Source organism: Lissotriton helveticus, chromosome 10 (assembly GCF_964261635.1).
Source record: "Lissotriton helveticus chromosome 10, aLisHel1.1, whole genome shotgun sequence".
NCBI lineage: Eukaryota > Metazoa > Chordata > Amphibia > Caudata > Salamandridae > Lissotriton > Lissotriton helveticus.
In genome coordinates this window covers 1074874043-1074888949 of record NC_136071.1, presented here as the reverse complement: position 1 = coordinate 1074888949, position 14907 = coordinate 1074874043, and the positions used below count along the sequence as shown (strand labels likewise).

General features: G+C 44.3%; 1 protein-coding gene across 1 annotated transcript in view; it reads right to left on the bottom strand.

Moving 5' to 3' along the window:
- The window catches only part of THSD7A (thrombospondin type 1 domain containing 7A), a 1031465-nt gene that overhangs the window by 76457 nt on the left and 940101 nt on the right, over positions 1-14907 (bottom strand). Inside the window, exon 20 of the mRNA XM_078663785.1 lies at positions 11062-11207. Coding sequence (XP_078519911.1) covers positions 11062-11207 — 146 coding nt within the window. The remainder of the gene's footprint in view (positions 1-11061; positions 11208-14907) is intronic.

Here is a 14907-nt window from a genome sequence, read left to right as displayed (position 1 = left end):
AGCCACAGTCTATAATTCGGGGAGAGATTTTCCAATTGCGAGAAGCAGTCCTGCCACTGTTAGTGCCCCTTTCCCAGTCTGCTTTGGACGTAGGCGCGACAATAGGTGACTCCCCTTGTGTTGTACTGTAGATACGCGTAATTATTTCCGAGGAGACGGGTTGGACAACACATTTTCAAGCGCTGGCAATATAGGAGGTTCCTAAGGGAAAGTCTTATATCTATCTCGGCATGTGGCCCTGATCTGGTAGTACAATAGCATGTCAGATGCCGTCGGCGATTGCGAGTTGCTCATCTGTTGCAGTGTCATGAATGTCCCATCTGGGTATAGATCGCTCCCTTTCTCCAATGCATTTGCCTTAGCTTGCAGTGTGGTTGCTTTATCCGTTAACAGGAATAGTAGCGGGTTACCTCCTAGTGGCATAGAAGAAGCGTAAAGTTTTTCATGGTGAGCCCTCTTTGCAATCCACCGTATCAATTTCCAAATGTGATCTTTTATACGGCTAGTATAATGCCGTATTAAGTGGAATGGTAGCCATTCTATCAATTTCTATCACCACATGGGGTTGATAGGGTGTCGGGTGCTGCCAAAAGTGTAGATATTGTGCCTGTGCGCTGTAAGCGGTTAGCTCAAAATCCGGAGCTCCCAAACCCCCCTGGCAAATGGCAATGTTAACAAATTCCATGAGACACTGGGTTGCTTACCTGCCCAAACTAAGTCTAGAATGTGAGATTGGAGTTGTCTGAAAAAATGAGTGTTGAGATGGGTAAACATCCTTTACAACGCAACTTTTACCATGCAGTGCCTTTACGATGCAACTTTTACAACGCAAACCATTACAACGCATTGCGCTGGGGGGCGCTCTAGGATAGGGAATAGGTTTAATGTACTATCCAACACCTTCCCTACTATCCACGGGGACTGGAGTTGGAATAGTAAATTAAACAATTCACTATCCAGCGCCTAAAAGCACTATGCGTTGTAATGGTATGCGTTGTAAAACTTGTGATGTAAAGGTAGGCGTTGTAAAAGTATGCGTTGTAACGTCATATATCCATTGAGACGCATCGGGATTTCGACAAATAAATACAGCAGTTTTGTCAGTATCACCATTTTGGTGATAGCTATACGGCCTATCAATGATAACGGCAGCGATTTCCACCTCTTTATTTTACTCTCCACCCAATCCACCACCCTTCCCTAATTTGACAGTCATATTTCTTGTATGGACCTGCTTACCCAAATCTCCAAATACTTTTCTTCCCTGCTTGCCCACTGTATGGGGAACTCCGTGTCGAACTGATTTGTGGTGTTGGTGAGCGGAACAATTGTGGATTTTGACCAATTTATCTAAATACCAGTGAGCCCTCCATATCAGTTCTCTCATAACTACAACAAAGTTATCCTTAGGATCTGTTAAGTACACTATCATGTCGTCGGCATACATCAAGATAAACAAGCCTCTGGATGTGAATCCTATGCTCCTGTGTGTGTGGTGTTGCCTTACCCTGGTCACCAATGGTTCCGCAGCTATTGCAAACAGCAACGGTGACAATGGACAGCCCTGCCATTTGGAGTAAGGGTTACTGCAAAAGAATCCGATATCTGCCCATTGACTCTTACTCTTGCTGTTGCTTTCGTATATATCAATTGAATCTGCTTAATAAACAGAGGGCAAAGCCCCATATGAGTGAACAGGACAAACAAGAATTTTCACTCCAATGAATCGAACTCTTTAGTGGTGTCCAACAATGCAGCAGCGGCCCTTACATGGTGGACCAAGTAGTGGAGAAGCCCAAACATTGTTCTTAAATTATGAGAGGTCGAACGACCCGGTATAAAACCGGATTGGTCTGGAAGCGCTATCTGTGGGAGCATTGGTTGCAACCTATTTGCAATGAATTTAGCATAGATCTTAGCATCCAAATTAATTAAGGATAGTGGACGATATGAATCTGGCATCTTGTCTTTGTCTGGTTTCAGCAGCGTGATTATTGTAGCTTCTCGAAGTGTGGGAGGAAGGATACCTGTTTCCAATGCCTCCAAATACATCCGCAGTAAATGAGGAGCTAGAATATCGACGTATTCTTTGTAGAAGGCTGCAGTGAGACCGTCTGCCCCAGGTGCCTTCCCAGCTGGCATGCTGCTTATGAATTGTCTAATGTCTTCCAAAGTTATAGGAAGCTCCATATATTGCCTTGCACCATCATTAAAGCAGGCCAAGGCCAAAGTATCAAGATAATCAACTATTTCAGTCTGAGAAGGGCTGATTTTAGAAGTGTACAGAGGTTCGTAGAAGTGGGACATCGTACTTAGGATTTCAGGCGGCGTATTGGCCAACTCTCCCTCTACTGTGCTAATTTCGGTTATATATTCTGCACCCCTAGGTGGTCTAAGTAGGCCTGCTAGTGTTTTCCCGGCCCTGTCTCCCTCACCGTATCTCCTCGCCAGTGCATGCTTATGTAGGTATGCCAGTTCCCTCTCTGCCTGAAATTCCGTCAATTTGGACCTGATCAATGCCTTAGTGGCAACGGAGAGGGACTGTAGCTGCAACCTTTCTAACTCCCTGAGTTTGCGCTCAAGCCTAAGTAGTGTGTTTCGTATATCCCTGAGTACACCTGTTTTTAGTGCTATGCCATCTCCCCTTATCACAGCGTTAAACGCTTCCCACAATGTACCAGGTGACTCTACCGCGCCCTCGTTCAGTGTGAAATACTCTTCTATTTTCCCACGCAATTCCTCTCTGAAAACGTGGTCTCACAACGCACCAGACGGGAACCTCCAGCTAAACGGAGTTATGTACGGCCCTGGCACTTTCATTTTCAACTGAGTAGGTGCATGAGCAGAGAGAGTGAGCGGGTGGTGCACAGCATCAGTTACCCAAGTGTGTATGTCACTGGAAACCAGGAAAAAGTCCAGCCTCGACCATGCATTGCAGTGGTATGTCATACACGTACCTTCCCTGAGTGTAGGATGTAGCGTTCTCAAGGAGTCCACTAAATTTAAATCAGCTATGATGTCTTGCAGCAGAGTCGCCACTTTCGGGTGATGCTCCCGTGATGTGCTCTGCCTGTCAGCTGTGTCCGAGAGTACTACATTGAAATCCTCTCCCCATATGAATGCCGTGTTATGCATCGCTTGCACCTGCTGCCAGAAGCAGGATAAGAAATTCGGGTCACCATGTTTGGACCATATGTGTTAATAATCACTGTGGGTGTACCATACAACGTGCCCTGGAGTATATTGTATCGTCCTTCCCTATCACGCATTGTGTGATGAGTCCGCCATTGGAGTCCTTTACGGATCAGTATTGCAGAGTAGTTAGAGTAACCAGCCTCCACCCCCCCCATCTATTATTCCTCAGCATGCCCACTGTCGCCTTTGTCAGGTGGGTTTCTTGGAGTAAGCATATGTCCACCCCATGTCTCTGAAGGTAAGAGTGTATCAACTTCGACTTTCTTCGGTCATTCAGACCTCTAACATTCCATGTGAGACATGTCAGGTGCGTCATATTGAGTGTGAGTAGCGTATATATTTGTGCCTCACTGTCAATATAAATTCAGTTGAATTGAAGGCAAAAGGCAGTGCAGTTATAATATAGTTCCATTTGACGATATACCTGTGTTGGCATAGAAGACCAGAGATTTCGGTGTGTATCTGCTCTATCTGAATTTTACATCTTCGATTAGCATCCGGCAGGTCCCTGTAAACTAACTTCCCCAACTCCCCCTTCCCACCCACACCAACCCCCCAATCAGGTTGTGAAATCCCCCCATATTCCCCATAACTGTGAACAACTACTCCCCAGATGTGAACGTAAGGGATTCATCCCATGGGGGTACGTGAGGCCGCTGGCGGGACTCCCCTGCACTTACGTTAGGGTGGCTGACCTCGTGTCTTGCTATCACAAATCGTAAAGCCAATATGATTCTCAGCAGTTCTAGCACGCCCGCCCTGACTGTTAATAGACATATTTACAGTTGGAACATATTTACATGGTATAGGAGCTATCTGTACCTTAAACTATGGAGAAACTGTTATATCAAAACCTCATAAACAAAGCAAACATCCAAGATCTTGATCCTCAATCATTGTCGCTCAGATTTTTTTCTGCTTGGGAATCCTTCGTCAGCGCTCTCTGTTTTTGTTCCTTAGCCATTTGCTTCACGTACGCCAAGGCAGCTTTGGCATCAGTAAAGAAGGTGGGCTTGCCCTGTCCTTGAATCTGCAGCTTGGCAGGGTATATCAACGAGTATTTTGTTCTGATCTGTTGGAAAATCTTCTTCGCGGACATGAATTCCCTGCGGGCTGCCTGGACTTGTAGTGTAAAGTCTGGGTACATGGCGATGTCATTACCATTGTACTGTATGGCCCCTTTTTCCCGCACCAGTCTGAGGATCACATCTCGGTCCCTGTAGTTAAGCACCCTCGCCAGTATAGGTCTCGGCGGGGCACCTGGTCTTGGCCTGGGGCCCAGCGTTCTGTGAGCATGTTCTATTAGAAAAATGGCGGACAAGTCTGTTCCAAAAAGATCTGTCATCATTATCTCAATGTATTTCTCCATATTTTGTATGTCCGTTGTTTCAGCAACACCTGTGATTAGTACGTTTTTCCTCCTCGATCTGGCTTCCAAATCTTCATTCTTCTGCCTGATGGCATGCAACATACTGTCCATATCTCGCATTTTCTTGTCCATGTCCGTTTGTCCTTCTGTCTCCGTTACCCTGGTTTCTAAGACTCTCATACGGCCCTCCTGCTTTTCCACTCTTTGCGTTATCCTGTCCATTCTTTCCGCAAGGGAATCCATTTTGGAGTCTATACCTTGAAGACTTGTTTTCAGGTCCTGAAACATTGATCGGATATCTTCTTCCTGTGGCGTGGAACCTATGGCATCCTCAGTTTGTCTGTGATGACTGGGGTCCCTGTCTGCCGTTTTATTGGATTTCCTATCGGAGGTAATCCGAGTTTGTCATGTGTCAGGTTTTCCCATCTTGGCCAGCTACTGGTATAATGATATAGCGCCGTTATATTTATTAAAGCAAACAATGGTCCTTAGAAAGAGAATAAAGGAAAAAATTAAATATAGGCCTAAATAGGCACTATATATGTTTTCAGTGTCCAGCCGGACAAAGAGTTTTAATATGCAGTACATTTAGAATAGCGAGTAATACACAGAGGAAGAATCATATACAACGGGACACAATCCTGCACCCGACACATAGGACAGAAGTCAAACAAACAGTACATAAAACAGTTTTCAGGCAAAATTGGAGCTAAGGCAGCTTGTATTGGTCAAATAGTAAAGCAAGCTGGCACAAAATAGTGACCACATTATATATACTCAATGGACCGTAGTGGTACTATTTTCAATTGTCGACGATGTTTCGATCCCAAGCTCTAGTATCTTACGGGATCATCATCAGGACTGAGAATTAGATTTGCCTGGTATAGAACACAATGCCGCGCTGGCGGCACTCAAGGCATATGGCGAGGAAGGTCTATGCAGCTGTGTGCTGCTCCTTGGACAAGGGGACCAACGGTGGTGTCCACACATAAACAGTGCCACTCACGGGGTGGGAGATGACTGTGAACTGCGTCTGCCATGGTAGAGGGTTCAGGGATTGTGCAGGGGAATTGCTAACGCTGCCTCGAAGGTTTATGAAGTCTCACAGCGGCGGGGGACTTGACAGTAGCTTGATTGCAGGGCGGCAACAGTCTGCCTAACGTTCCAAGGCACGATGGCTCTTCAACCTGCGCTTTCAGTCCTGCACCTCTCCTATTTCCATAGCAGTTAGTCCACACGAGGTAGGTAAAATGGCGTATGTAGTACAGTGCACTGTGCGTCACGGCTTCACCGCGATGTCCCACTCACTCAGCCGCACCAGATGTGACCTGCACTATGTCTTGTCTCACCACTTCGCCAGTTGCACTGCCTGCCTCTTACGCCTAGATAGCCCAGAAGTCGCGATGGCTACCTCACCCTTCTCCCTCTGGTCCCAGCATTGCCGGAGTTTAGCAGGTTGACGTCTCTCAACCACTGCCCTCTGGGGAGTATGGTGGTGCTGTCCACCACTTTTAGCTTCTAATGCTGTCTCAGTGCACCTGCTCAATGCTGCACTATTTGGGGGACGAGCCTGGCAAGTGTCTCTTTGGGGTTCCAGCAGTGTGTCACTCCCACATCCTCCTTTCCACTCCCGTGCCTATATGTGGCACCCTCCAAGCACGTCCAAGCGGGCAGGACTAGAATGCCAGCTCCACTTACAGGAATCGCTATAGTTACAAAAGTCAGTTCAGCCTCAGTACACTATTTACCACCTACCAGAGCTGTTCCCATCTCCATGCTCCTGCAGTGAGACTCGTCGCAAATTGCCTGTTATTAAGCGCCCCTGAGCAGCATGCTCCACCTCAGTGAACACTGGTGCTCATGTACATTAATTATATTGTAGGGCCCGGAACGCCACTCAAAAGCCAGCAGTCCACATAGGCAGCAGACAATCCAGTGCTCAGCGCGAGACATGTCCGGATAAACCTGTTTCTCAGTCACTCTCAAAATGGCGGCCCAGATCATTATGTTTCCTGTGCCATTGCGTTTCAGTATGCACAAGCAGCGGGAGCTTCTCTGCCAGTCCTCACAGGGAATATGTATCACTGCATGCCTCCCTTGTAATTCTGAAAGTCGTCCTGGCCGACCCTCTGAGGGCACACCTCCGCTCACCAAATCAGCGGCAACCAGCCTCGTCTGTCCTCCCCGATCTCCGTGCGGGCCTTTGTCCCTTAAATGCGCCCAATATGTCCCACACCACTGCCTGGCCTTACTTGCGTGGGTTCAGGGCCTCACAGGCACGACAGAGCCGTTTCTGTCATTCCGGGACTTCTGCATTCGCCTCTGCGCCACCAGCCTCACTGCATCACCTCCCGGGCCAGCAATCACGCGAGTCGCCGGCTTGTCTGGGCAACCTCTGTGTTAAACCTCTCATCATCCTCCAGCTCCCCTTACTCCAAATCAGTAGTCGGACGTGCCACTGAACTTCCGCTGCATACACGATCCTTTTCCGCTCAGTATGTATACGATTTGGACACAATGGACAGATTAATTACAGATTAATTTGGGTCAGCCGGCGGAGCCGCTGTAACTCGCGGCCATTCCGCAGCTCAGCGAAACCACGCCCCAAACAACCATCAACTTAACTAAAGAAAGTTAGCATTCTGTAGACACCTACCCTTCCAGCATGGATTAGTCTTTCTAAGAGCCATGTGTAGGTGTTAAAAATAAAAGAAATAATAGTGCTGCTTATGGCACCATTCAACTGACTTGTTGTGGATGACATGTACAAGGATGTGTATTGGTTATCTGAGAATAACACCTCCAAAGATTATTTTAGACAGTATAAACAACTGTACCAGCAAACCCACTGGCTACCAACTAGCCAAGTATAATGAAGTGGTCCATGATGTTCAAGGTCACAGAAAGATTAAATAGTATTGAGGCCTTGGCTTGACTATTGTCCACCAGTGTTGGCAGAACATCCAGTGATAGAAAACCTGGATTCCTTCTGTGAACTGTTTGGAAGTGTGCCTGCTAACCATCCAGTAGAGTGTTCTTTTCTGAAAAGGCCTAAAGTTGAATCAAAATATTTTTTCAAAATTACTTGCCAAGATATGGCAGCAAAGATTTTGGCCAGTAGTTGGTCAGCTCGCCTGGTTTCCATTAGGGCTTCACCAGAAAAGGTCCCATCATGATGCCTCTCCAGTCTACAGGTGTGGTACTGTAAAATATGGAGCTGTTAAAACAGCTCTATAGAAGGTAATGAGCAAAATACCGTCCTAACCTTGGCTTCCCAAAGGTATTTTCAAAGCCTCAGCATTAGTTATTCTTTATTATAGTGTACAATTGCAGCACAATGATGGACTTAAAATGGTTTAAGGTATTACATAGAAAAGGTTAGGGCAACTAAGCCAGCAATAATGATATGAGGGAATTGAATTATATAGAGGGTGAGGGTGAATTGGGAAGATGGATGATTAGGGTGTTTGCAAAACAGCTATAATATAATTCATTTGAGAGATTAGGGGGCAGATTTACAAGTCCCCTGTGACACAAGTACGTCACTTTTTGTGACGTACTGGTGGTGCAGGGGGCTGCTCCATATTTACATGGACAGAGAAAGCCACCCTGCATGCCTTTTGCTCTCCTTGTAAATACGGCCCCTTCACACACAACACTTTGTGTTGAAGGGGCTGTATTTACAAGGAGAGCGACACCCATGGAACGAGAAACATCTCCGGATTTATGTGAAATCATAAATCTGAGATGCGTCTGAATGCTACGCAACCCTAGAGGTGGCGTAGCGAGGCACAACGAGGAGAAATCTTTTCATTCCTCCTCGTTTTTTCCTCTTTCAATGCGTGCCACATTCTAGAGTACACATTGAAAGAGGAAAATGCCTGTTGTGATTGTTTTTGTGCAGAAAGGTGCCCTTTCCTGCACAGAACCAATTTCCCCACCACGCTGACATCCTTGCACCATGGTGCGAGGGTGCCTGCACCAGCGCAGGGCTGCAGTTTGTGAGCCAGTGCGGGGGAAGCACAGAGATGCGACAAGCCAAAGGGCTTGCGGTGCCACGCTGTGGCACTTCCTTGTAGATCTGCCCTTAAGTGAGTTTTGGATTATTTTTGTAAAGTGCGTCATTTTTGCTTCTCATGCATCATTTCATACACAATGTGAGGGGAGAAATACATTGTTTTAATCTCAGGGGCAGAGTGCACCCTCTCAACCTGTCCGACCTATCATTTCCATTTTGATAATTTGGGAGAGAATCAAGTTTTATTGTTTATTTTTGGTTTCAACTGGTAAACAGAAACCCCAAAGTCATCTGTTGAGGTGAATGTGACCAGATCTTGGTGAGTATAGTGTTTTCCGGATGAAACAATGGCCTCCAGGATGTGCCATTTCCTTATCATTTTTATTTGTTGTTCAGTAATTTTAAGTGATATTTTGTTATGGCACCAATTAAATGTTGTGCTGTTCTTGATGGAGGCTTTATCTAGACCTTTAGCTCCCCAAAATGGATATAGGCGCCTTGTTTAAGACCTACAGAGATAGCTCTCTAAATATGTGCATTTAAATGTTAATACCTTCAAAGGGTGAATCAGGAGAATAAAATGAATCTTGTATACATTTGTCTTACATACAAAGTCTAATGACCCAGCCTCGGGCTAGTTTAGAGAGAGTTCGGTCTCTATAGCAAGAGATTGAAATCATAATATTGCTATTCCACATCCAGTTCTATTTGTTTTGTTCCTTTCAGTACATCTTGGCCACTTCTCAATGAAAACCTGCAATCAAATCATATGCATATATACTTGTATTACAATGTTATAAGGAGAGCTCACAGATTGGTGAATGTTACTTTTTGAATATGCTAAGCAGTAATCAACTATACAGCACTGGGCCCGGGCATGGCTGTTCACCCTGTTTTGCATACTTTGCCATTCCCTGTCTTTTTTAGGGTCATTCCCTCTGCCACCCTACTCCTGTTCTTCAACTCTACACCCACTCAGGGGGGCTAGGTTTGGTGCTCTTGATCATTACTTTTAATCCACGAGCAATTCCAGCCCAAGGTTTCTAACAGCCTCTATATCACATTGCTCCAAACAGCTCAGTGTCCCTTGATGGTTCAGAATCATTAGCATGCACATGGGCTCAGACTGTGCAGCCCAGAGCCGGAAAGCAGTGGAAGTGCATCATCTGGCCCAAGGGATGCACAACTATGGAAGGTGGCAGCTTTTCTTGGGCGGTGGCGTGCTCACTAGGTGGCACCATGTATACAACTGTCTATTCTTAACATATACTGGGTCTGCTCACCCCATTGGCCTTGGCTTATCCACAGAGTTCTAATATAAATTTACGATGTAAATAAAGGCCACAGAAAACTAAAGAGAGTAGGTAAGACAACTCTATTACGTGAGTGGGTATATACTGTCAGTTGCCAAGAAGACATTTGCAAGTGTAGAATAAATGACAATCAACACTTGAAGACAACTCTGGCCTTCTGCCATTAACATATACATTTTCATAGACATATGTACGGTAAATGTATGTATATAATTGATTTCGGTAATGGACCATTCAAGTGCATAGCAATACATACATACAATACTTTAAAACACATAGCAGCCATAATAAATACACCGTGAAAGACTCAATAAAATGACCAATTGATCACATACATCGGCTTTAAAATTCATGATTGTGTCAACATTATTAAAGTTCCATTCACTTGGTTCAAACCATGCCTAATAAATAAATAGCAAACAGCGTTAAAGAGGCCCGAATTATATATACATCCAGGGCGACATGATAGGAACTCCATCAGTAAAATCATATCGGTAACATTCTGTGACATCCATAAAATGCTGGGTGCCTCAAATAATCGAACAATCCTAGATACAATATCCTGCAACAGCATTCACTTTGTCCTGACCGTAATTACAACTCAGATAATGCAGGAACCTCTAGGGGAACCTGGGACAAACTTCTGTCGCCTGTACCAGACGCTCATCAGGAACCTGCTTACAGCAACAACAATAGTTGTTGTAGTACCGTATTTTAGTATCCTCAATGCAACCCGATAGCTATCTGCGGCAAACAGTAAATTATTTTTATAGGTCTAAAGAGCTAAAGCATTCTACAAGCAGACCTAAAAATTAACAACTGCAAGGCTGGACATTGTGGATCCTAAATTTAAATACATTATTTTTAAAATGTACTTACTTAAAGTTTACAATTTTAGCTCATTATCCCGTTGTTTCCATAGGTCACTGTAGTTTTTAATGTATCTATATAGCCTATTGCAAAATATAACTTAACAAGGCCATAAAATAAATGATATAGGGCTGACATTAATTGTTAAAATTGTTATTAATTACTAAAATTAATAAAATATACAAGGGTTATTTATTTAAATTTTCCTGGTAGAATATAATAGCCTAATTTAAATATATTGTTGATATAAACAAAAGTGAATTTGGATTGCTTAATATAGAAACAAATTCTCATACCTCCACTTTGCAGTCAGACCATTGGCCATACTGCCATCGATAACATGGATTCACAGGGCAGGGCTTGGTTTGCTCCATCTGTGAAGGGCAAGGCCTACCATCACCCTGACAAGGTTGTATTACTTTACGCCTTCGCACCATTTTGCCTTAAAAAGAGAAGAGATAAACATATTATTTGATTATTAGGAACCAAAATCGAAAAATAATTATAAGGTGTTGTGCCAAAAATATTTAAATAGAAATAGTGTTAAATTTATAGCAGTTACGTCATGGACACAATCACTTCACTTCATTCAAGCCACCCTTAACGCTCTGTCTAAACCACAATATTTTTTGTGATGGCCATTTCTCACTCTTTGTATCATCACCACAGATGCCTGCCATCTTCAAGCTTGTAGTCTGTCCCTCCTAGGGTGTCTACATTTTGTTAACTGCTTACCAACACCCTCCTTCACTGGCCTGCGGCATTATGCAGGCTGTCACTCCTTGACGCCTACAGGCCGCTATGCCTTATTGCAACCCAGCTCATGCCTTACTGGACTCCTGTATTATTGCATGGGTCTGCTTCCACTACCTTTTCCAGCTTAAGAAGGGCTTTCCTTGCACAGCTTCTCTAAACACCATTCCTCACTGTCTAAACCCAGTTACCATTCACCGCCATCTCACTATTAAGTCTAAGACAGCATGCAAAGGTTCAGTACCATGTTGCGTAATCATATACAATATTACTCTCATGTACTCCACTTCTAATTACCCTAGGCTGCCAAAACACTTCCACTTTCACTCTGATACAATCTCAGGAGCAGATTACAAATCTTCCCCATCTGTCACATCCCAAATTCCCAAGAAATAGCCAGTTTCTTAGAAGGCCCGAAACATTTCAAGGAAATGGCCTATTACTAGATGCAGCCTTCACATAGCACCCTGACATGTTGCTCTGCACCACTGCACAGGGTGAAAATGGCTAGAAGAGCATTGGTAAAATACTATGGGGTTGGCACCCTGTCCTTGTCAGCTATCCTGCAGCAGATTCAATAGCTTTTTATACATACATTCATTACCTAATATGCCTGCAAGTCATTGTTAGACTTTGGCGTGGTTTCCCCTAACTTTTTGCATTCAGACCTACTGTTTCTGCTGACTTTGTTTTTGCTGACCTTAGAATTCTGTGTCATTTACCACTGCTGACCAGTGCTACAGTGCTTGTGCTATTTCCCTAAAACATGGAAACATTGGCTTATCCACAATTAGCATATTTAATTTACGTATAAGTCCCTAGTAAAGCGCACTACGTGTGCCAAGGGCCTGCAAATTAAATGAAACTAGTGGGCTAGCAGCGCTGATTGTGCCACCCACTTGTGTAGCCCTTTAAACATTTCTCAGGCCTGCCATTGTAGAACATTTGTGTGCAGTTTTAAACTGCCATGTTGACCGGGCAAGTTAAACCTCTTGCCAGGCCAAAACCTTCCTTTTCAATACATAGATATATCACCCGACGGGGAGGCCTTGCACAGCCTAAAGGGCAGGGTGCAATCTATTTAAAATGTAGGGCATGTACTTTTAAGGAGTACATGTCCTGGTAGTGAAAGCTTAAATTTGCTTTACACTACAAGAGCTACTTCTCCCATAGGATAAACCTGTCTGCTACATGCCAAGATATTGAGCACAGGTTAGCGCATGCATTAACCTGATTAGGATTGTGGTTAATGCTTGACCAGGGCTCATATCCCAGGCAATGAGGAACCCAATTTCTAACAGTCATGAATGTGACTTGAGCAGATATTAATGCTACACATTTTTTCATTTGAGAGAAGTTAGTCTTTGATTGTCAACACATTTCTGGTCTGCCTATCTCTGATTTTTGCAAATGTACTAGCGGACTGAAGTGGGCACAGTGATGCTCTAACACATACAAACCACGCCTTTCAAGACCATCATTCCCTGAGAGAAGAAAATGCTGGAGACAGGCCTTTCTGTTGTGTGACATCATGTGCATCAAACGGCACAAAAGTCATGCAGTTGCTAAATTAATTCTACTTTTACAGTTACTCTCACATACATCAAGGCTCTCTAATGCAACAGTTCACTTGCTTTTTCACATAAATAAAACGTAATTGGAGGCATTTAATAGGCAAAAAGATACATCTGCAGACCAGCAACCAACCTAAAATGCTGGCTAATGGATAGATATGAACTCAAAAGAGAAATGGTAAAGTCCTATGGCTGCGTCACTGAGACACTAAAAGACACACTCCACAAAGACAATTGGCAAAAAGAGAATGTACCATTACACCACTCAGAAACATCCCTTAGAACTATCATTAGACAGACTAGACAAAATGATAGCTGATAACTTTAAGCCTGATTGACGGAGAGGGTACTCCATTGCAATGGTGACCAAGTTCCCACCTGCCAAAATAGTGCTCTGCCCACCAAATGTAATGGCGGGTGGACCTTAAGGTTTGGCCAATCGGTGACCAAACTTCTCTGATGGCCGTGGTGAATAAGGGCCATCAGAGGAATGGCTACAAATCCACTCACCAAATTTATATGAACGGACATGTAGTCATTGGTTACAGTTTTTTACAGCCACAACAGTAAATCCATTCTAATGCTCCCCTCACCATGGGAGGTGCCTCCCATAGCAAGCGGAGCATTACTTCTTTTCTTTTCAAAAAGAAAATCCCGTTTCAGGAGTTTCCTTTTGAAAAGGAAAAAAGAATACTGATTGCTCCAGGGCTCCATCCTTACAACGGCGGCCCTGCAGCCAACAGTAAAATGCATTAATAGGAACAGCTGTGATGGCGGTTCCTGCCAAAACCTTTATAATGACTGCCAGCTAAGCGGTCATTTATAAATTAGGTGGGCGGCCTCTCCAACATGGGGATGGAGTAATTCACTCCATCCCCATGGTGGGATGACGGGCCGCATGTCCAGGTATAAATCTTTGCCTGTGACTCTAATAAGCCCAGAAACATACAAATAGCAGAAATCTACAATACAAATGCTGCTAATTTAATATATCAATTATATAGATTTTATAACATTGGCACTGGTTGTCATGCATATATTATAAATTTCCAGCGGTTGCTAAATTTAATATGTAACAAAAATGTAGTTTTGACCATGACCCACATTTATAATTTTAATTAAGCCAACATTCATGTTAGCTGCATTGGGAGAGCGCCTTGGAATGGTTCGCGTCATTTCTATCCGACCGCTCCTTCCAAGTGCATGCCCCGCCGTACTCTTCCAGCATACATCCCCTGGAGTGTGGAGTCCCGCAGGGCTCCGCACTCAGCCCCACACTGTTTAAGGTGTACGTCCGCCCCCTGGCCATGTTGGCTCGAGATCGCAACATCAAACTACAATCTTATGCGGATGACACACAGCTCATTTTCACATTCTCCAAAGACACAGAGGCTGACCAAGCGAAATTCCAGGAAGACATCTTAGCCATATCAAACTGGCTAGCACAGAATTATCTCCAGCTCAACTCTGCTAAAACGGAGATACTCCTGGTAGGGAAAGACACTCAGAAATGGGATGAACACTGGTGGCCGTCAACTTTGGGCATTCCTCCAGCTCCCAAAGAGGTTGTAAAAAATCTGGGCGTGATGTTGGACAACTCACTCTCCATGGAAATCCACGCTAAGAAAGTGGCAGGCAACTGTTATGGTCGCCTACGCTCTCTGAGACCTATTCTTGGCTTCTTTGAGCCGTGTGTCCGTCAGATTATTATCCAGGCTTTAGTCTTATCCCATCTAGACTACTGCAATGTTTTGATGCTGGGTTCTAATCAGGCAGTGATACATAGGTTACAGAGAGCTCAGAATGCTGCAGCTC